Consider the following 23,048-nt stretch of genomic DNA (forward strand, 5'->3'; position numbering starts at 1 on the left):
CCCACCAAACTCACAGTGACCCCCCAGGACGAGGTAGAACTGCTCCTGTGGGTTTCCGAGAATGCAGCTCTTTATGGGAGCTGCTTCTTTCTCTTGGACAACCTAGTGGTTTCGAACTCCTGACCTTGACATTAGCAGCCCAACCCATCACCACGACGCCCCCAGGGAGCAGCGAGCAACGAGACGCGCCGACCTCCGGTCTTCCTAGAGAGGAACCGGAAGCGGATGCCTTTCCTCACAACCCTTCTGACAGCGCCGTAGGACCGTTTCCGGTTCGCGGAGGGCACTGCCGTCCGCGCTGCCGCTCGCTGGCCGCTGGTGAGCGCTGGGTCCGGGCAGCCGCGAGGGACGGAGGTGGCGAGGGCGACGGGGCCGAGCTGCGAGGCTTCTGCGGGCGGCGAGGGCCGCGCCGCCGTGGGCTCAGGTAGGGCGGTGCGTACTCCCCCGGCCCGCGCGGGCTTCCCTGGGAGCCTGGGCACTGCGGCCCCGCGGCGGCACTCGCGGGAAGGCGACAGTGGTCTTTTTAGAGCCAGCCTGGGCAGCAGCTTCTGTTTGCCAAGTGCCAGCGATGTAAAGCTGGATGAAGACCCTACGTGCCCGCGGGGAGTCTGGTCGCCGGAACGCGCCTTGGAACGTTTCACTGCAGTGCGCGCAGTGCGGTCGGCGGGCTAGCTGAGCGACAAAGGCCCGTGCGAAACCTCAAGTTGCTGCAGCGGAGCAAACGATTAGACCGAACGTGTACAATAGGCTTAAAAGGGGTTGATAAATAAACACACAGCGCCCAATAGAAGATTGAACAGGCTTGGGCTGGGTGCCTCCCGCATTCGTTCTGCGCACCTTCGGCCCGGGTGATGGCTCTCGTCTATTTCCGATCCCCAAACTGCCCCCTCAGTCCACCTCCTCCTCCCTCCAGCGAAGGCAGAGTGTATCGGGCCCCTAGCCCAAGGCAGGCTTTTTCTCTTGAGGACTCTCTTTTGATCCGCCGTGCCTCTGATCTACACGTTTTATTTTGAGAGGCAGACATTGGCCAGTCAGTCCGGACCCTTTTCCACCTTCCCTGTCATTTCTGTTGGTTTGACAGTTTTACTGGCATCTCGTCCACACAGCGTACAATTCAACTGTTCAGCCACAGCGCCATCCCCACAATCCGTTTTAGAACATTCTCTTCATTCTTGGGCTCATCATTACTAGCTTTCTATTTCAACCCCCCCCCTTCCCTACCATCCCCCCACTCCCCACCCCAGAGAACCGTGCACCCAGTGACTGTCTCTGTAGATTTACCCATCCTGGAATAAATACATAGAAAAAATACATACATGTTAAAAAATAAACAGTAATTTCTTTATTTGAACATCCTTCAATTTTGATTTGCTTTGGACTCACCAGAGTTGATGAGAGTATGCTCACAAGCTTTCTGAAGGGAAACATTTGGAAAGCCTGTGAAGTTCTAGGTCTTTTTGTCTAGTATAGTAAGGTTGTAATTACCAGGTGATGTTATATATATTGCTCTATGGTTTTTAAAGGAAAAAATTTAATCGTACTGTATATACTCATGTATAAGCCGAGTTTTTCAGCACATTTTTCATGCAGTTTATGTAAAATTAGGTGCTTCGGCTGATAATCGGGTTGGCTTATACTTGAGTATGTACACTATTTCTATTACTCCTTTACTTGTTTTAACAGTTTTATTGGCACTTCTTACGTGTATCATACAATTCGATAGTTCAGTCATATCAAAAAGAGTTGTACAATCTTTCCCACCATCCATTTTCGAACATTTTCTTCTTCCGTGTACTCACTGTTACTCGTGCAATTTTATTTCTCAGTTTTGGCAAAAATATACAAAACAAAATATTCTCCCAGTCCAACAACTTCTACATGTATAATCCAGTGCCATTGATTATATACTCTTCATCTTGTACAACCACTATTAATACCCCTCTTCAAATTGTTCCACCACCATTAAAATAAACCCAAGGCCCCCTAAGCAAACATTCTTTCTCCTTCCCCTGTGGTCAGCAGCTCTGTGGTTTTCTTGAGATCTGTTGCTTCCACTTGTTGAATACGCCTGGACTCTCTGCTTCGAAGTCCCTCTCATGCCCTGCTGCACTCACTCACTGCCTTCAAGTCAATTCTGATTCATAGCGACCCTGCAGGACAGGACGGGGCAGAACCGCCTCTGTGGGTTTCCGAGACTAACCCTTCACAGGAGTAGAAAGTCTCGTGTTTCTCCCACGGAGCGGCTGGTGACTTGCTGACTCTGTGGTAGCAGCTCCACTCGTGACCCGCTACACCCCCGGGCTCCTGCTCAGACCGCTGTGAATGCTGCTGCTCTGCCTGCCTCCTCCGATCTATTACTTGTCCACGCAGAATGACCTGTGTGAAACCATAGCATCCCAGCGAAATACGAAGGAATAGTCCATCCCGGGACAGTCTGGTTGCTGTCTGCTTCTCCTCTTCCTCTCTGGAGACTCTGTCCTGATGGTTTTTCCTGGAATGCTCTTGGAATGGCTCTCGAATTCTCATTCCTCTGCCCTCGGTGTCATCTGTTTGGGGAAGCCTTCCTGAGGTCTGTCTTCCCCTCTAGGAGCACACCCTGCTGCTTCCTTTCTAGAAACAGCCCCTCTATAGTTTTGTTTGTCTGCATACATTTGTTTGTTTCTGTCGGTGACATTACAGCGTTTGTTTCAAGAGAGCATGCTTGCCCCTTGCCTGCCCTCTTTCGTCCTGTGAAGCGGCTTCAGAAAGTTCGTGGACAACCAGAATGAAAAGATAATGGCATTTTCCCATTGGTGTTTCGAAGCCCCTTCATAATACTTCTCGTTTCTATTTCCTTTCATTTTAGAACTGGGCCTTGGTGACGAACCTAATTATAAGGCATCTTCCATGATTCTCTAATCATTGGGTTGCCTCTTCAATGCGACCCTCAAACTATTTGTGAGTATAGGCTAAATCCTAGACACTTACTTCATCTTTCACCAAAGAGGTGCCTAGCAGTGCCCACTGGTGTGAATTATTGGATGGGTGTTCAGTTCTTAGTGACTCGCCGAAGGCACTTGCCACCTTCTCCAGCAGAATATGCACCGATGTCGAGACGGAGCTGGGGAGAGGGCCCTTGCGTGGGTCTCGAGTTCTCAGCAGGGTCAGTTGGGCTGCTCTCATTGTCCTGTTCTCCCCGCAGAGCCTCATCTTCTGGGAGGGAGTGTGAAGATGCTCAAAGAGCGGCCCGGGATGGCGGAAGAACCTCAGCAGCACGTGAGCAGTGCTCCCGTGGTGAAGCTGGAGAAAGAGCTGCCGTGGGGAAAGGGAAGGGAGGACTTGAGCCCCGAGACTTTCCGGCTGAAGTTTCGGCAGTTTCGCTACCAGGAGGCTGCTGGCCCCCAGGAAGCCCTCCGGGAGCTCCAGGAACTGTGCCGCCAGTGGCTGAGGCCCGAGCTGCACACCAAGGAGCAGATTCTGGAGCTGCTGGTGCTGGAACAGTTCCTGACCATCCTGCCCCCAGAGTTCTACGCCTGGATACGGGAGCACTGCCCCGAGAGCAGCAAGGCCTTGGTGGCCATGATGGAAGACATGACGGAGAGAGCACTGGAGGCCAAGGCGGTGGGTGAGAAGGGGGTATCAGGCTTTTGTCTTGATGGTGTGGGACGGGGAGTGTTCAAGAATCGCAAGCTTTGATGAGGCCCTGGGAGTCGAAGAGGCATAGCGTCTTTCTCCTCTGCTCTGAGGAACATTATCAGAGCTTGGTAGAGATTTCCACCCAGAGAACCACGCCCAAGGAAGATGCCAGGGGCGGGGAAGATGCAAGGCTCTGGTTAGCCAGAGCCCCAGTCCCAGGAAGGCTGGCTTGATTGCTTTCAAAGTCCTTCAGCAACTCCTTCCTCTTTGGGAAGAGATACACACGATCAGGATCAGGATCAGTGTCTCACTGGAGACGTCCCTGCTCTGTCCAGTGCTGGGAGGTCTGCTCCATCGGATGATGGTGTTCTGCTAACACCACGTCGCCGCTTGGCCCACAGACATGTCCGAGTTGCTCACGGTCCTCTACTGGCTGAGACAAGAGCGGGGGAAATGTTAATGCATGGCTTGCAAGAAACAGCCATTTTTAGTTTAGCCCCACCTTTTCCATGGCAGTACCTCAACTTCCTACCCGAGCCTGAGGGAACTGGCCAAAATTCCCATCTCGGGAGCTTCAAAGCAGACCGGAAAGGTTTGTGCTTCCGTGTGTCAGCCCCTCCTGATGTCCTGGCTGTTTGTAGAGCACTTTTTCTTCAGGAGGGATATCCCGTGAGAAAGTCTGGCTTTGTGCCTTTCACTGTCAGCTTCTGTAACTGGGTTTGTTTTTGCCCCTCAGTAGTCCTGAATTTTGCTGAAGTTCTAAACATTGCTCCGAAGTTCTCCTTCACAAGCTGTTTGGGCTGTCGGTGATATTCTGGAACCCCGGTGGCGTAGTGGTTACACGTCGGGCTGCTAATTGCAGTGTCAGCAGTTTGAGACCACCAGCCTCTCCAAGGGAGAAAGACGAGGTTTTCAGCTGCCCTAGAGAGTGACAGTCTGGAAAGCACAGGGCAGCTCCACCCTGTGCGATAGGGTGACTTATGAGCCGGAATTGACACTGGGGCAGTGGGTTTGGGTTGGGGGGTGATAGTACTCATGGAATTTAACCAGAATCCAGAGGGACAGAAGGGACCCTCATAAAAGGGTACAGGCAGATAAAAGCTGTGTGTAGCTTGATAAGGAGAGCTTAGCTTCTTAGATACCTCCTCACGGATGTCCAGGGGGAGGGCTGAACCAATTGCCTTCTTCTCCCCTGCAGCTGGAGTGGTGATTTTCTTGGCTCTCTCCTTAGGTTATAATTCAACATCCTTCATCCAGGCTTCCCCAGGCCTCATTCTAATAGGTGTTGGGAACTGTCTTTAGGTTCCATGCCATGTGCAGGGAGAGCAGGAGGAGACAGCCCTTTGCAGAAGCCCTTGGGAACCAAGTGTCCACCTGGGGCCAGTGGAGGTCAAGCCTGAGTGGGGACTGCCCCCTAGGGAAGGAGTTCCCGGCCTCCATCAAAGCACCGAGGAGCAGCTCACTCGGGACCCTAGAGACGGGCCACAGGCTTTCCAGGAGCAGGGTAAGTTGCACAACAGTCGAGGAGTTGGGCACAGGAGAGCATGCCAGCCCCCTCCCCCACTCACATTAGAAACCCAGCAATTGATCCATAGTTTGGAAGTTACAGTTCTGAGCTTTTCTGGCGATTTTCTCAGCCTCAGTAGGAAACGGGGTGTGTGGGGGTTCTCTCTCCCATGACTCCGATTCCTGGCGGGGCTGTTTGAGAGTGTGCTCTCTTCTCTTCACCCTGCCCCTTGGCCCGTGGAGAAACCCGCAGGAAATATGCAGCTGATCCATGAAAGGCTTTGTGGTTGTGGTTGTAAGTAAGCACGTGAGCCGTCTGTCTCAGAGTAAACTGACGTTGTTACTGAATCTCAGAGGGGTTCTTCGCAGAAGATGATGTGGGGAAGCACAGCCTGGAAGGGCCAGCACCTAATGGCTTGGGCCCGTCTCCCATCTGAGGAGAAGGTGGGTAGGCCTGGATCCCGTGTAGTGGAAAGTGTGAAACCCACACGATTGTCCTCAGGGGCCTCCCCTCCCTGTGGTTCCGAGAGTCTGTGTGTCAGGCAGCAGGCACTGTTGAAACCACACTCATCCGTCCCATTCGTTTTTCTCCCACTCAGCTCTGCCTCTTCTTCAGGCTGGTCCCGGCCTCCCCTCGGTGAACCCCCGAGACCCCGGGATGGCAGCTGGGTTTCTCACCGCCGGCTCCCAGGTATGCTGTCGCTGTGACCCTGCTCCTCCGGAGCTCATCAGGCGGCTTTGCATGAAATTCCTCGTCCCCGAGTCTCTCAACAGAGCTCCCCGCACATTGTTTCGCTGCCTTCTAGCCTGACAGCCACGGCAGCTTCATCCTCTCCTCTTCCCAGTGAGCGCTCTAGCTGGCCCGGACGCCACTCTTCCAGTCACGGATGTCGCTCTGACAATTGTAAGGAGGAAGGTGTTGGTCCAGGTCCCGTGGCCATGATCTAGGCCATACTTTCCTCAACTTACTTGGCCTACTGCCCCTCTTCAGGGAAAAAAAAAAAAAAAGAGCACCCCCCAGTAGCAATGAAAGGCTCATGCACTCTGGTTTAAGTGTAGAAATCTGCTTTTGCAGCTCCCCCTGGATCGTTCTAGCACCCCGTCCCAGTGGTGGTGGTACCGCCCACTTTGGGAACCACTGATCTAGGCGTGGTGGTTGTCCAGGAGATAAGGAACCCTTTGTGAATGCCCTTTATAGATGCTCCTGCTGCTGCTCTGGGCCCCCTCCCTCCCCAGTGTCAGGAGAGAGGGAGCTGACCCAGGGCTGGAGGTGCCCAGGCAGCCTGCGCACAGCCTACGCTCCAGCCTGTCCTCCGGCCACACTAGGAGTTTTGTGGACCTGCCCAAAGGGAAACAGCTGGAGCATGGACAGGGCACTCATGCCAGTTGAAATCTCTTGCATGAGGTGCTGACCATGTTACTGGGGGAGAGAGGTTCTTTTGGGGATAATCTAAGAGTTGGTGCCCATGGATTACCAACTAATGCCCATTCTGAAAGAGACGGATCTTGAAAGAATCCCTTGACGGAGAAAAAGTGCAGTTAGGCAGCGGGGAAAGTGAGGCCAGTCTGGTCGAGCTAATGCAGCTGAGGGACATGCTGCCCTGCCAATCTCATGCTCTACTCCTGTTTCCCAAGGACGTGGTTGGAGGAGATGGAGAATTACCCCAAGCTTCCTTTCAGGCGGCAGACCCTTCCCTCTCCTCCCACAGCCACTCCTATTCGTGGTGCTGTGAACGAGAGGGAGGGAATGCAGTCTAACCCGGGCGGGCGTTGTCCTGAGGACAGAACTGCCAAACTCCAGAGTGGAAGTCAGAGCTCGGTGAGGGGGTGCGTAGCACCTTCCTGGCTCCCTCAAGCTTGAGGATTGTGTGGGGATGATAAAATCAGTTGCTGTGGTTGTTAAGGTCCAAGCCCAGTGGCTGCAGCAGAAATCTGAAGTTACTGTGACTTGAATAAGTTGATTTCTTCTCCCGTGAAATGCTTAGAGGTAGGCAGTTCTCCTTCCCAGGCTGCAGAAGACGGGCTGCCCCAACCCTCCACCATTGTCCCACATGGTCTCCCCATGGTCCGGCTTAGGGTCATTTCTCTGTCCATAGCATTTTCTTTGTTTCAGGCCTTGGGGCCGTTCAAAGATATGGCTCTGGCCTTCCCTGAAGAAGAATGGAGGCACGTGACCCCGGCCCAGATAGACTGCTTCGGAGAGTATGTGGAACCAGAGGACTGTGGGGTGTCATCTCCAGGTAAGACTGTTGCTCCTTGATGAGTGAGCTCTGAAGAAGTACAGGTCAGGGTTCTGGCCCTAGCGTAGAGACGTTACAGCGTGGACCTGACAAAGAAAAGGGACTTCGTGGGCAGAGGGGTAAATGGGCCCATAAGATGACTCGTGGACCAAGGGATGTGAAGAGATGACTAGATGCATCTCTTCATCAAGGGAGGAGCCAGGCAGCAGCAAGAAAGCATGAAGCAGTTCTGGCTATCACCAATTGTGTTGGTCAGATAGCTACTTTGTGTCCATGATTGAACGGTACTTGAGAGCAAGAGCAAAATGTAAAAGATATTTCGTCTGATTTTAATCATTCTACAGGTGTCCATTAGAGTGCCCGCTACCTGCAGGTACTGTTAGTTGCATTCTGCCGCACAGGGAAGTGGACAGGATGAATGTACATGCAATCATCAGAACAAGATGTGGACGGGACACTCGGATATCAGAATGAGCCTCAAATTAACAATTAGACGGCGCTGACCTCTTATAGTGGTATTCTACACATCAACTCGAAGGGCAGCCTACATCCCAACGCGAATGAATCTCACCACTGTAGTTAGTGTTGAGCAGATACAATAAGGATCACATACATGAAGCACAAGACAGACAAAGCAGGACTTTGCCAAGCAAAAGAGGGTGTTACCCTCCAGGGCAGGGTGGAGTGATCAGGAGGGGCAGGGTATGGGAAAGGGACTTGGGTTTTGGGGCTCTGGTGGTGTCTAACCTTAACGTCAGCAGTTTGAAACCATGAGCTGCTCCTTGGGAGAAAGATGGGGCTTTCTCCTTCTATAAAGAGTGACAGTCTCAGAAACCCACAGAGGCAGCTCTACCCTGGCCTGTAGGGTCACTATGAGTCTGAGTTGGTGTGGATGTAGTGACTTTGGGTTTTGTTTTGTTTTTGCCCTCTGTGCTTACTAGTACCTTTCTTCCTTGTTTCCTTCCTTTCTTCCCATGCCCTGAAAACAATTGTTCTCTGAATTTAGTGAGAGTATGAGAGTGCACTGAGTGAGGACTGAACGAGTTGGGGCATTTCCATGTCATTATGTGTGGCCATTTTAGACCTCACAGACTAACGTAGGTATAAGAACTTCCCAAGGTGGACTGGGTTCATTCATTCATCCAGGAGTTAATAAGTATCTGTCCTGAACCAGACCCCGTGCTAGGCTTCTGGGACACTCAGATGGGTCAGTGTGTCAGGCAGAGGGAGCACTGTGAACAGGGGTAGACAGCTGAGACAGTGTTAGGAGAACAAGAGGTACAGCGAGTGGTTCAGCACTGCGGACAGATCTATCCTTAGCCAGGGGGATGTGGCCTGCCCCTTAGCACTCCTCACAAGGTTGCTTATCAGCAAGCACAGACTAAAGAACGTGCTCGCCAAGTCCTTAAGTTCTGCAGAGAGCACTGGGGTCAGAGAATAACCAGAGGGTGTTTCTTGGAGGGCATGAGTTATGCGTTGACAAAAGCCAAAGTCTGAATTAGTAAGAAGTTAATTATATCAAAACTTGACAGGCTACTGTGTAAAAAGATAGGGAGATGGAAGTAGAGGAAAGTCCAAGTTTAAGGTATTTATTAAGGTTGGTCCAAGGATCAAAGAGCAGGAGCTGGTCATGGGTGCTCTAGAAGCCAGGCTCTCAGATCTGAGGGCAGATTTGCTTTCACAGCTGTTACAGAGCCCGTCAATATCTCCTCTCTTCCTGTAGGCATTGGGAGCAAGGAGAAAGAGGCCAAAACCCAGCAGGAAGACTTGAAAGGGTCACTTGCTGGATTGACGTCAGAGAGGTTTGAGGACGCTGTTCTCCAGAGCCCTGAGTTTGGAAGGACCTGTGACCAGGAACCCAGTAGTTCTTTGGGACACCTGCCAGGACTTCCTGCTCCCCAGCATGGTGTCATGCCCCTGCCCGATGACCTCAAGACTCACAGTCCCTTCTGGAAGCCTTTTCAGTGTCCCGAATGTGGGAAAGGCTTCAGTCGGAGCTCCAATCTGGTCCGACACCAGCGAACCCATGAGGAGGAGAAATCCTTTGGCTGCGTGGAGTGTGGGAAGGGCTTTACTCTGAGAGAGTACCTCATGAAGCACCAGAGAACCCACTTGGGAAAGAGGCCTTATGTCTGCAGTGAGTGTTGGAAGACCTTCAGCCAGAGACACCACCTGGAGGTCCACCAGAGAAGCCACACAGGCGAGAAGCCCTACAAGTGCACTGACTGCTGGAAAAGCTTCAGTCGAAGGCAGCACCTCCAGGTGCACCGGAGGACTCACACCGGGGAGAAGCCCTATACCTGTGAGTGCGGCAAGAGCTTCAGCAGGAATGCCAACCTTGCGGTGCACCGGCGAGCCCACACTGGGGAGAAGCCGTACGGGTGCCAGGTATGTGGGAAACGCTTCAGCAAAGGGGAGCGGCTGGTCAGGCACCAGAGGATCCACACAGGAGAGAAGCCCTACCACTGCCCCGCCTGCGGGAGAAGCTTTAACCAGAGGTCCATCCTCAACCGCCACCAGAAAACCCAGCACCGCCAAGAACCCCCGGGCCCCGTGAAGGCCCCCTACTGAAGCTGCTTTCATGGTCGTCCTGCTTGGAGAAGGTGCTGGAGAAGGCTGGGCCGTCCAGAACCATCAAGTGGAGGGAAACCGGGTTGGAAGTAGATGTCCTTCCTCGTCACTCCCAAGAAAGCCTGTGGCAGGAGGGATGAGGTGCAGAAAGGCGCCCCGACCCGTCTTCAGAAGTCGGGGGGAAAGAGACAAGGTTCTGCTCATTTCAAGCTTCTGGAGAGCGAAGCTTCTCGAGTCTTGTTCCCAAGTGGTGCTCACACTGCGCACATTGTGTCTTGGGGGAACCACCTCCTGGGCTGCAGTTCAGGTTGGAGTTTTCCTCCTTCAGTGGGGTGTTCTCGTCTGCTGAGGAGGGCTGGTGGGAAAGGCAGCATTTCGCCACAGGTTAGCATCTTGCGCCTCAGTTTTCCTGAGGGCTGTATCGTGCCAGTGAGATTACTCAGACTCTGCCCCCGCCTCCACATCTCCCCCAGCTTTGTTCATTAATGGCTGTTCATTGAACACTTACTGTGTCCCTGTGTTCCCGCTGTTAATACAGTGGTGGATGAGAGAGGCGAGAGAGGTGTTCTCGTGATTCGCAGTGGAAATAAACATGAAATGGTTACTAACACACAGTATTCTAAATCCCGCTGTGGTGAGCACTGTGTGAGGGCGTATCTGCTTCTTGTGCTATGAAGTTGTGTATGTCTTGTGCTCCGCTTCCCACCCTGACTGCCTGCCCTCTGCCCGTGTGCTGGAGCTTGGCCTTACTGCTCGGAGCTCTTTGTAATCAGTCACGCGTGTCTTCGTGTTCAGGCCCCTTGGTCCCTGTGACGTTCTGCTCTCCTCTGTAAGACTCCCGCAGTCCACGGTTTCTTTACCTGGCTAGCGGTTGGAAACCAGCAGCCACTCCGAGAGAGAAAGGGCTTTCTACACTCGCTAAGAGTTTCTGTGTCGGAAACTCACAGAGGCCCTTCTACCCTGCCCCAAAAGGTGCCGGGAAGCCGCAATAAACCGAAGGGCCGGAAGTTGGGGGTTGGGTTTTTCTTATAGTAGCTCTACACACCAATTATTAGGAAATGAATATTTTGCCATTGTCCTCTGGATAAACATGAGCATTTTTGAAAAACATCTAGTTCTTTAAGAAGATTTATCTGAAAAAGATGCATTAATACCAGTATCCTATATTTGATAATACTTCACAGTGTATAAAATGCCTTTCTTGGTATTTTCAATGTATTACACATATTCAGTTCCTAAAAACATGTTCAGTGTATATGTTGAGCCCTTACTCTTAGAAGTGCGTGATATAGCAGTGAACAAAGTAGAAGTGGGGGCTGGGGGGTGGTAGGCGGAATTCCTGATCTGAGGGTAATTATGTTTTAGTGAATGTTCTTGTTCTTCAGAACCACCCAAGGTCAAAACTGTGTACGATCCCAGGAATCCTCTGGGCGCTGAGTCCGTATTCTTGCTTATGTCAGCTTCTTGCCTGAAATGCATTTGCTGTGTACCCTGGTTGCCGAATGATGTGTTGGGTGCAGCCACACCCTCCTCTGGGACTCACCAGGAGGACTTGGTTGCCGCCCATTTTGCAGAAGTGCCAATTCCAGAAGAAAACAAATGTGTGCGATCATTTTAGAAAAAAATACATTTCTCAAAAAAAAAAAAAATCAAGGGAACTGCCCAACGCCTGTGGAATGCACCTTCCTGGTCTTGCCGTGCCTTTGAACACTGGCTGCTAGCAAACTCGTTTGTCCGTCTTTGACACTACTCTGTTTGCAAGATGTTACTCGTCTCACGGTGCCTCGTGGTCTGTCCTCTGAGCTATTTTTCCATTTGTCATTGTAAATAAGAGAACGTCTTGACTTTAACCTGTAGTTGTATCACTCAATCCACTTAGAAACACCTGATTCCCCTCACCTGCTCTGGCAGCTGCCGTGTTGTTTCATCGTCAGCTCCCCGCACCAGGCTGAGCATATCTGAGACATGCACACAGGGTTCTGCCACCCCTCACTAATGAGAAGGCCCATATACCAAACTGTCCCCCTTTCTCTTCCTGCTCTCCCTACAAGCCAAGCAAGCCCCGCCACCTAGAAGTTGGGCCTGATTTTTCTTCTCTGACGTAGTCCATCGTCCAAAGCTAGGTGCTGGGGATGCGTGTGGCGGTCATGGGCTGGGAGTTGCTCATAACTAGTTTGGCTATCTTTCTGGGTTTTCATAGCAGATTCTCTGGACATCATGCTTGGTAAAGTAGAGGGGCAGCCACGAAGAAGAAGTCCCTCAAGATGGGTTGGCACGGTGGCTGCAATAATGGGCTCAAGCATAGGACCAACTGTGAGGGTGGCGCAGGACTGGGCACGGTTGGGTTCTGTGCATGGGTCGCTATGGGTCAGAACAGCCTTGGTGGCACCTTACAACAAGAACTTTGGCCCTCGGTTTAGTCAGACAGGTCAGTTTTCAGCCCGTTGGAATTCTTGAGAGAAGCCTCAGGAAGATGTCTTTCTTGGCCTCTTCTTCCCTTATCTCATTTGAGGTGAAGGCTTATGAGTAATTTCTCAAGAAACATTTGGGAAAATTTTCTGTGGAATTATAATAGGCTATTTTTGATAGTTATTAAAATGCCAACAGATACTTCATTGTTTTTAAGTATATTTTCCTTTCAGTTTTTACTAGAAAATTTCAAGCGTAAGTGAATCTTCATGTGTTCATCATGGCCAGTCTTGTTTTCCATGCTCTACCTCCCTTTTGCCATTCACTGAAATATTTTGAAGAAAATCCCAGATAGTGTTGTTCAGTTAGCAGTACCTGCCTCCAAAGGGAAGTACTCCTAGAAACGAAACCCAACAACAAAACAATCACAGTGCTGTCATCAGAACTTAAAGAGCTAATTTACTAGTGTCAAAATACTCAACTAATGTTTAGGAAAAATCTTTTTTTAAGTGAAGATCCAAATAAGAGCCATGCTTTGAAATGTGTTGCTTTGTTTTCTAAGTCTCTTCTCTAGTTCCCAGCCTTTTCTTTGAAATGTATTCATGAGGAACGTGCATCCTGTCTAGTTCCTCCCATCTGAATTCGGTTGTTTACGTTCCCACGTTTCTCTAAACGTATGAACTCAAGGCTCCCAGGTGCAACTAGATGATTTCAGGTCAGCTCTGCCATACAAGGTCAGCGATCCTCTTTTTTTCTCCGGTCCTTTTGGACTCTGCTAGGATGTCTCAGCCGTGTCACCATTGACATTTTGTCCCTGGCTGTTTTTTGCAGGGTTGGTGTTAGACAGCATTCTCAGACTCTTCCCTACTAGGTAGGCCAGTAGCAGCCCCTTAATGTGACAAACATGGTCTCAAGACATTACCAGATGCCCCCTCGTGGATAACATCAACTCTGGTGAGAACCATTGCTCTCTGGGTTCAGGATCATGGCTGAAGCAAGTTAGACAAGCTAGCCATTGAAGGAGAGAACAGGGATTTCAACCAAGGACTGGGACTTCAGGTCAAAACCTCAATCTAACTTTCTGAAAAACGGGTTTTTAGAGAGCACTTAGGTTCAATGTAGACTTTCCAAACTGGCACAGGCGCTACTGAGCTAGAATCTCAGGATAGGAGACTGGGCATCTATAATAAGCAACCTCAGGGCTTCATAAGCAGGCAACCTGGCTCTAGCTGCACCACATTAGGAAACACTGCACAAGTCCCTCTTCAGGCACCTGCCACCAAGTCTCTACGTGCCAATGGACCGAGCCCTAGAACCATCTTCCTTAGTGAATGCTTATGTGGGGCCACTGGGTGCAGCAGTTGCAACCTCCATAACGTCATTAAGACACCCTATAAACTGCCTGATGAATGAAATAAGTCACCTAATGAAAGGTTTGGATTTCTACCAGTTTGCTTTAAGGAAAGGGACTCATCTTGTGAAACTGCCTTAGGAAAAAAAGTCCACAACAGCAAGTTCCCCCTGCGGAGCTTGGGCAGCTGGCAACGGTCCCTAGTTGTTGAGCACCCAGTTGTAATTGAGCAGCATTCTGCACGCCAGAGAAATGAACTTGGGTCTCTTACAACTTAAATTTTTATCTTGCCTCTTGTTATTTTCCCAATGGCGCATATACCTGCAGAGAGCATCCAGTACAATTCCTCCCCAGTAATCAAAACTTTGTTTTGATGTGGAGAGTAAGATTTTGAGAGTAGGCAATAATTTCCCCAGGTTGGCTGTTGGGAATTTAAGCTGTCAGAAGAAAGAGGACGCAAGAGGCTGTGAGGAAGCTGAAGGGTTTACAGGCAATTTGGTTTCCTCAGAGGAGCAAATCGTTTCCAGTGGCCATCACCCCACACAGACCAGCCATAGCTACACAGCTAGGGGGCCAGAGACCAGGAAGTGGCAACCCCAACAGTTTCTCATGTTTTCCCTTCCTGTTGACACTCACTGTGGGATCCAGCCCCACATTCGATGGTCCTAAGGGACAGTTGGGTAATCGAAGGGAAGAAATCAAGCGACAAAAGTTTTGGGGTCCTCGCCTTTACCATGGCATCAGGAGCCAGATCCGAGCAGGGGAAAGAGAAAATGTATTCTTATCAACTTATACGGTCCTGGGGCACGCAGCCCCCACCCCCGCCCCCTAATTACAGGTAACCACATATGTAACACAATGGGCCGTACGCTAACCCTGGAGGGCCCGGAGTTCGTTGGAGCAGTAACACCACCAGTGCTGGGGCCAGCTAAGGGGAGTGTGTCAGTCTGGGTACATTAGAGAAGCAAATCCACAGAAACGCATGTATGAGAGAGAGTTTTATATAAAGGATAAGTGCACATCAAGAAAACATCCCAGCCCCGTGCTGCCGTTCCCACTTTGAAAGGCTCTCAATGAAACCAGCTTTTCAAGAGACCAGCTGCTCTCGCGTGAATGAAGCGAACACCTGTAGTGACTCCGTCTGAAAGATGCTCATGGGAGACTTGCTGTTCCTCCCGTGAGGTGGACGGTGCATCTGTCCCTTGATAGGGCACGGCGACATCTGTCGGGAGGCTTACTGTGAGGTCCTTGTACAACAGCCCAGCACAGAAAGGAAAGGACATGCCCGCAGGCTTCGCTTTGTATGCGAAGGACAGCACGGGTCCAGAAAGGAGGCAAAGTCGCTCTGAAGCCGATCTGCCTGGTACTTGCTCCCGGAGTAAGCAGCAGAGATGGAAGAGGAAGTGCGGAGTGTCAGTCTGAGTATTTTGCAGCGAGCTCCTGGAGGGGGATGAAGGCCGGAACTGAGTGGTGATGGATCGGAACTGGTTTCTGGACGACAAGGTCCATAAAACAGGCCTCCAGGAGGTGCCCTTGAAGGCAGGGTTGATGCAGATGCAGACCCCATGCTGGTGAGCTTCCCACTGAGCCCTGTCCACCAGCATGCCTGCAGAAGGGCTTTCAGGTTTTCCCGTTTTGCCTCTAAATCTTGCTCACTTGTCTCCAGTGCTTGGTCAGGTTCCAGATTGGCATCAATGCTGTCTGGACGGCGCTTCCCCTTGGCCACAGCTGATCGCGCAGAACTCTCCGCTTCTGGACCTTGACCTCCAGAGTGCCGTCCTCTGCCCCTGCTCTCGGTGGCTCTTCCCGGTGCTTGTGAGACGTGTGCGTCTGCTCTCCTTTCCAAATGCGCTAAGACACCTCCTGTGGCCTCGCCGTCTGGACCAGTATTTGCTGGCACCATCCCCTCCGCTGCCTCCATCCTGTCCTATGAAGCTACACAGGCAAGCGGGGTCAATTTTTCTTCTTGTAAAGCTTAGCCAGGCCAGGGGTATGAGTTCCCACCTCTCTGGTCTTCAAAACAAGCCCAGTAGGTCCAGCATTAGCCCATATGTCTGCGGCTGCTCCAGCACCCAGGGCTGCATCGGGGTAGGTCCATGCGGCTTCTCCTTGGGGATGTCTTGCAGGAAGTGAGCCTTGCCAGCTGAACCAGGGAACTGGCTAAGGCAGCTGCACCCTGGTCTGACCCTCACAAAGCAAGAGACCCAAGAACTAGAAAAGCAAGGCTCACCGAGCCATTTATCCCTCGGCCCTTCAATTGTGTTCATCAAGCCATTATCCCTCGGCCCTACATGTGTTCATCGGCCAGGTTGGCACAATAATCCTTAACTATCTCAGGGAGTGACTGTCTCCTGAGCAGGGAGAACAGTGGCAACATGTCTGCTCCTATAGATAAAGCTGCTGGCCAAACAGCACTCAGCCATATGCTTGTAAGAGGTAACTTATGGGAGGGTAATAGTGGGGATTCATTTTAGTTATGGAAGGTGAATGGGACTCATCTCTAAAGTGTGAAGGTCTCTACCCAGAGCCCTGGCCTCCCAGGCTTCTTAAATATGAGATTAAAGAATGTGTCCACCTACACGCTCTTCCTGGTCCTCAGTTTCCCACATCTTAAGAAGGTGGTAAATCAGTATTTAGGTAGAGATTGGAAAAGGGGAATTTGTAGAAGTCTGTGTCTGGGACTCCTACCTTCAACACCTATTTGTGTGTTATACTCTCTCTGAAATTTTGAGGAAAACCCAGTCTATACCACTGGAATATGTTACTGACTCCAATGAAAGGCCTCAGTGTGTTCTAGGGACAGGAAAAGTAGAACGAAGAAGTCGTCTGTCACTGAGAGCAAATCTTCTCACCAGATTTTTCCAGTCTTCACATGTAAGTGTTCCTGCTGCCAGGACTAAAGTGTGGTGGAGGGAACGGGGAATAATAAGTGACGGGAAAAGCCAATAGAACAGGATATAAACACATCAGTGGAAGAGAATAAAAAGCATTGCCAAGGGTCGAGGTTCAAACCTATCACCCTGTGCTTAGCAGAAATGTGAGGCTGGCTGTTTCCATAAAGATTTACAGTCTCAAAAGCCCTAAGGAGCAGTTCTGCACTACCATCATGAACCAGAGTTGATTGTAAAGCAGTGGATTTGGTTTTTTGGTTTATATACAGAAATGTAGCCTCTAATGGAGATGGTACCTCAAGTCACTAGAGCAGAGAGCGACTGAAAAAATTAAGTATTGGAATAACCAAGCCATTTTGAAGAAGATAAAAGTAGGTTCATTCCTCACACCAACAGCAAGAAACATTGCCAAATGGATCAGGGCTCTAAATGTAGAAAAATGAAACTATCCTAGCAAAGAACGTGGATACATTCCTCTACAATGTGGGTATAAGGAAATGATTTTAAACTATGATTCAAAGTAGCCATACAGATGCAATAGGGGATGACATATACACCCTTTTCAATAAATGGTGCTGGAAAAAACTAGATCTTCACCTGGCAAAGAATGAAATAGGACCTGTACCTCACACCTTGTACCAAAGTAAACTCAAGATGGATCAATGACCTAAATATAAATTCTGCAACTATAATAACCATCATCATCATCAACAACAACAAAATAGAGGCAACTTAAGGGTCCTAATCCAAGGCATAAATACACTACCAAACATAATGAAACAAATCCACACTATAGAAGACAAAAGGCTGGGACCTTCTAAAACATTTGTGCCATCAAGAGACCATCAAAAGAGTTCAAAGAGAACCTACAGATTGGGAAAAAATAGTTTAGTGATGACACATCAGATAAAGTGCTAATTACCCCAAATCTTTAGAAAAATACAACATCTTAATAGAAAAATACAGATAACCCAACAAATAATGGGCAGAAGACATGAAATAAACAATTTACCAAAGAAGACGTCCATCCAGGCGACCAACGACTATGGGGGAAAAAATCTGAATTCATTAGCAATAAGAGAAATGCAAGTGAAAGCAATAATGAGACACCACCTCACATGGATACTTTTAGCAAATTAAAAAACGATATGGAGAGAAGGGAACACAACACTTTGCCGATGGGACTGTAGAGTTGTACAATCACTATGGAAATCCGTGTGGCGCTTCCTTACACGAATGCAAGTACAACAACTTTATGATCCTGCAATCCACCAACTGAATATGTACCCTAAAGAAATACAGGATACAACATGGCCTGGCAGATACACACTTATGTTTATTGCAGCAAATTCCATAAGATCAAAAACACAGAAACACCCCCAAACTCCAACTGTAGAGGAATGGATAAACAAACTGGTACATTCATACAATGGACTATTATGCATCAATTAAAAACCCAATGGACAGCACTCATAAATATCGCAGACATGGGCAAAACTAGAGAACGTTATGCTTAGCAAAGTGAGTCAATCTTATCCAGATAAATATTTAATGGCACCATTATGACGAAAAACGCAAGAGAAGTGGTTTGACATCAAAAGATAAGACTTGGAAGACTCTGAGGCGGCAGGGATGGGGTTGGGGGCAGGGAGAGGGGTGGGACAGGAAATTCTAGAGGGGCGGAGGAAGGATGGCAGTGAAAACATGACAGAACCACATCGATGGGGGTTGAACAGGAGAGTACCAGTGATCTCCTTTGTCGAGCTGAGCTGTGCCGCTCGCTGTAGAGAATGTGCTGCTTGAAGACAGGACCGCAAACGCCAGTGAAGCCCCAGAGCCCAACCCCCCTCCAGCCTCCTTCCCCCTCGGGTCTGGACAGTTGTATGAGTGGCTAACAAGGGAGGAAAAGTAAAATCGATAGTAGATGGGAGACATAAACGTTCCTGCCTAAGATGAATTGTTCCCCAATTCGAAGACGTAGCTCAAAATCCTTTCCCAGATCTATGGTGCGCTTCAGAGGCAGCATGTTAGCTTCTTGAGAAATAATAGAAGTAGCCTCCGTGGGACATTTGCTAATTCTAATAATATTAGTAACCTAGCCAACAGAATAGAATTTAAAATACTAGTGAGGAAAGGAGATTACACGTATATAGAAAAACTTTTTAGAATAAAACCCTCGAAAACAAGTGACAGAACACTGTTTAAGAAACAATGCGGGTTAGGTACGGACAACAATTTCAGTAACACTCCTTCACTAAGGCAAAACTATTTGTCTTACACCAATGGGCTGTGGTCAGCCTAGTAAAAGTTTGTATTACTATAGGAGCCGATGAATTCCTTGAGCCATGCCCAACTGGATGAAAGTAGCTCTCCTTGGACAGAGGCAGGGAGATCGCAAAGTAATAGGCTAAGTCGAGACCACGGGAATGAAGACCATAGGTGTTTTTTCTCCAGCACGACCACACTACCATCATCAGCGATAGCAGCATATTTTTATTGGGTATTTGATACTGGGCACGGTGATAGCTTAGTCGGAGGATTGTATTACTAAGAACAAGACCTTTTATAAAACTTGAAGGATCCAACGTTCCTGTGAGGGTAGAGTTTGGGGTGAATATTGGATTCCTGCAAAGAAGAGGAGGAAGGACAGTGAAAGAATTCAAGTTCTATGAAATTCCAGAGAGGAGGGACTGGGTGTTTGCTTTCTGTTTGTTTCACTGTGGAGACTAAAGGCTGACTTCATGAAGGACATATTTGAGCAAACGCGAGGCTGCTGGGAAAGCATGGGAAGGGGTGTATTTGATAAAGTGGGTGGGTCCCATGGTCAATGCTCAGTTATTGGAGGAGCCTGGGCTACAGGCCAGGTAAGACTTCCAACTTACCCCGTTTCTCTGAAAGTAAGACATCCCCCCCAAATCACACCTACTCACAGTTTTGCCTCTCGCTAAAATATAAGGCATCCCCCCCCCAAATAAGGCCCTCTGAAGCTACCGTAACTCTGGACTCTGGACCATAGCGGTGGGCGCTGCCGCGCAGCTCACTGTTGGCCACAGCACTGCCGGAGCAGACAGGAAGTATCAGGTCTCTTTTAATAAAACAATAAACAATAAATGTGTACTGTATACTTCTTCATGGAAAAATAAGACATCCCCTGAAAATAAGACCTAGTGCATCTTTGGGAGCAAAAATAAATATAAGACACTGTCTTATTTTCGGGGAAGCAGGGTACTACTCTTTCTCCTGCCACATCCCTTTCAAATGTCTCTGGCAGCTTAGGACATTATCCTAATTAGTCAGGGAACCAAACACAATGTCTCCAGTGAGTTTTATGAGGCATTTTATGATGTCTCCTCCAACTCATGGAGAAGAAGACTCAGACAGGTTGTAGTGGTCAATTTCCTTCATTATTTTTTAATTCCCAGAGAACCCAATGTAGATTCAGCCTTCTGCTGCGATCATATGCCTGGAAGACCCTTCTTGCCACGGTGGGGAAAGAACTCTTAAACGTAGGAAAGTGAGAGGCTGCCTTAGGTGCTCGTTTGAGTCAATGATGAGACATTCACTGTGGTTATTTTTTGTGGTGATGCAAAAAGAACCCCGGGGACCCTGTGGATTAGGTGTTGGGCGACTAACTACAAGGTTGACAGTTCAAACTCACGAGCTGCTCCTCAGGAGAAAGATTAGGCTGCCTGTGCCCATCAAGCTTCATAGACTTGAAAACGCCATGTAGGGTAGCTGTAAGTCAGAATCAGTTCAGTTGGCAGTGGGCTTTGTTTTTGGATAGTGATACACGTACCTATAGCTATAGGAAATTATCCAGCAGGATCCAAGACCAAAGGGTGAGGCAGTTTCAAAGAGGACTATCAAGCCTATTCCCAGAGATAGGTTCACCTCAGAAGATGGTGAAATAGAGCGTAGTGGAGATCCTATCTGGGTAGGAGTAATGTTCACCAGCTTGGGGATTCGATGCGTAATGGTCAAGAATTTGGGGAACTTTGAAGGTCTGTGGGGGCACTCAGAGGGCATCTTTTTGGCACAGGCTATACGCACAGATCACAGACTCTTCTAAATGCACTTAAAAAAAACTTTAAAAAAATGCATATTCTTTTCTACCATCTCCAAAAGAGCTCGAGATACAACTCATTTCCATGTGTTTATGTGGCTTGCCGTCTTCAGAATGCCACTGAAGCGTTACAAAGCAGCGATGTCCCTTTGAAGACTGAGGTATGCCTGACCCGAGCTATTGTCTTTGCCGTCGTTTCATGTGTATGTGAAAGGTTGATAACATGAAGAAATCCTAGGAAGAGTTAATTGGTAACTTTGAATTCCAGTGTTGGCAAACAATATTAAACATACCATGAATTTCCAGAAGAACAAGCAAATTGTTGCAAGAAATACAACCAGAATACCCCTTCTAGTCAAGGATGGCAACATTTCATCTCATATACTTGGGTCATGTGATCAGGAGATGCCAGACCCTGGAGAAGAACACCCTACGTGACAAAGTAGAGGGTCAGTAACTAAGAGGAGGGCCTTCACAAGACGGAGTGACACGGGGTGCCCAAACTTAGCAACTATTGAGAGGATGGCATAGGGCTGGTCAGTGCCTTGTTCTGTTGTACATTGGGTTGCTATGAACCAGAACCTACCCGATGGTACCTTACAACAACAACAATAACATGTCTTTAAGGGAGAGTGCATTATTCTCCATAGGATGCTATGCAAGAACCAGGAAGTTTCAGACTGGCTAATTCCCTTTCCTTTAGAAATGAGCAATTCCCTGGCCACGTTGACCATTTAGAATAGTGTGGAGTGTGGTCCCGGGTCCCTTGGATGTGGAGTGTGTCCCAAGGGGCTCCTTCCTCTCCAAGCACATTAACCCGAGGGGAAACTCGGCAGAGTCACAGCCTGTGAGATAAAGCCTGCAGGCTGAACAATTTCCTTAGAGCACCCTTGATGTCCTTGTTCCTCAGGCAGTAGATGAAGGGATTCAGCATGGGTGTCACCACCATGTACATGACCGACGCCAGGGAATCCTTCTTGGCTGAGTGAGAAGAGGAGGGACTCAGGTAGACCCCTGTGATGGTACCATAGAAGAGAATGACGACAGTGAGGTGGGAGCCACATGTGGAAAAGGCCTTTTGCTTGCCCTTGGCAGAAGGGACTTTGAGCACAGCAGACACAATGTGGACATAGGAGACGAGAATGCCAAGGAAAGGAATGAGGACAATCAAGCCCCCCACCAGCAGAATCATGAGCTGGTTGAGTTGGGTGTTGGTACAGGACAGCTGGAGCAGGGGGACAAGGTCGCAGAAGAAGTAAGGCATGACATTGTTCGCACAGAAGTCTAGTCGGGCCATGAGGAGGGTGTGCAGCAGGGAGTGGAAGTTAGCCACGAGCCAGGAGCTCCCCACTATGAGCGCGCACGTTTGGAGGCTCATCCTGGTGGAATAGTGCAGGGGGTGGCAGATGGCCACGTAACGGTCATAAGCCATTCCTGCCAGGAGGAAGTTGTCCATGTTGGCAAATAAGATGCAGAAGTAGATCTGTGCTAGGCAGCCACCGTAAGAGATGGATTGCATCTGCATCTGGATGTTCAAGAGCATCTTGGGTACTGTGGAAGAGATGAAGCAGAAATCCACCAGCGAGAGGTTGCTGAGGAAGAAGTACACGGGCGTGTGGAGATGGGAGTCTAAGCCAATGGCCAGGATGATGAGCAAGTTCCCCGCTGCTCCAACCAGGTACACGACAAGGAAGACCCAGAAGATCAGGCCCTGCTTCTCTGGCTCGCTGGAGAGGCCTAAGAGGATAAACTCAGACACCCTTGTATGGTTTCCTCTTTCCATGGTTGACTGATCCTGCTGGGAGATCCAGAGTAGTCAGACTAGAGAAAGGGGAGTGGGGTGGGTTTCCAAGCCTCCTCCATTTGCTTTTAAAGCACCTTCACTCACATCTGGTCACAACACGATATTCCTTTTGTGCAACCCCAAGGAAGACTTTCAGCCTATGGAAGGCGAAGCTTCCGCTAGTAAGTACTATGGCCATAGTAAAGCCCAAAGTAAGGGTTTGAGCTATTTTACGACCCATATGACTGAACCTCCAAGACCCATCTGCTGTCTCTCAGAGAAACCTCGTGATAAAATGGCCAGGTGCTCATTGGTGGCAACAAAAAGGGAATTCCTTAACATTTTTAGGCCCCCAAATTTCTATCATACTCTCCTCCCACACCCCCCACCACTGCCAGCTGCAGACCCTTTCTATACAGAATTCTGGGATCACAGTGCCACACCTATTGTAGGACTAGAAGGTACTGCTGGTATTCCACACACCCTTTCTCTTCCAGATAGTTGTCTCCACTTGTTCTCCTACCCACGGAGAGTCCAGGGCTCAAGAGTGCTCCAGCAACACTGTGGCTGACTCGGGGACACCTTGTTCCTGGCAATGAGGCTGTGCGGTGGAGTATTT

The 23,048-nt window shown here is 49.4% G+C and overlaps 2 protein-coding genes and 1 pseudogene across 2 annotated transcripts; 1 reads left to right on the forward strand and 2 right to left on the reverse strand.

The window, feature by feature from the left end:
* Nucleotides 1-386: 386 nt before the first annotated feature.
* ZSCAN25 (zinc finger and SCAN domain containing 25) lies at nt 387-10,542 on the forward strand. Its single transcript, XM_045283730.1, has 6 exons — nt 387-424; nt 3,182-3,600; nt 4,918-5,119; nt 5,721-5,812; nt 7,235-7,361; nt 9,085-10,542. Exons 2-6 carry the CDS (start codon nt 3,211-3,213, stop codon nt 9,930-9,932), a joined length of 1,659 nt encoding a protein of 552 aa, XP_045139665.1. The 5' UTR covers nt 387-424; nt 3,182-3,210; the 3' UTR covers nt 9,933-10,542.
* A 4,220-nt stretch (nt 10,543-14,762) lies between these two features.
* LOC101657105 lies at nt 14,763-15,595 on the reverse strand (annotated as a pseudogene).
* A 5,889-nt stretch (nt 15,596-21,484) lies between these two features.
* On the reverse strand, nt 21,485-22,429 carry LOC101657410 (olfactory receptor 1F12-like). The gene has a single exon (XM_004705943.1). The coding sequence runs from the start codon at nt 22,427-22,429 to the stop codon at nt 21,485-21,487; it is 945 nt and encodes a 314-aa protein (XP_004706000.1).
* Nucleotides 22,430-23,048: the final 619 nt, after the last annotated feature.

This window comes from Echinops telfairi, unplaced genomic scaffold (assembly GCF_000313985.2).
Source record: "Echinops telfairi isolate 266 unplaced genomic scaffold, ASM31398v2 ScPeMD7_5;HRSCAF=22, whole genome shotgun sequence".
In the NCBI taxonomy this organism is placed as follows: domain Eukaryota; kingdom Metazoa; phylum Chordata; class Mammalia; order Afrosoricida; family Tenrecidae; genus Echinops; species Echinops telfairi.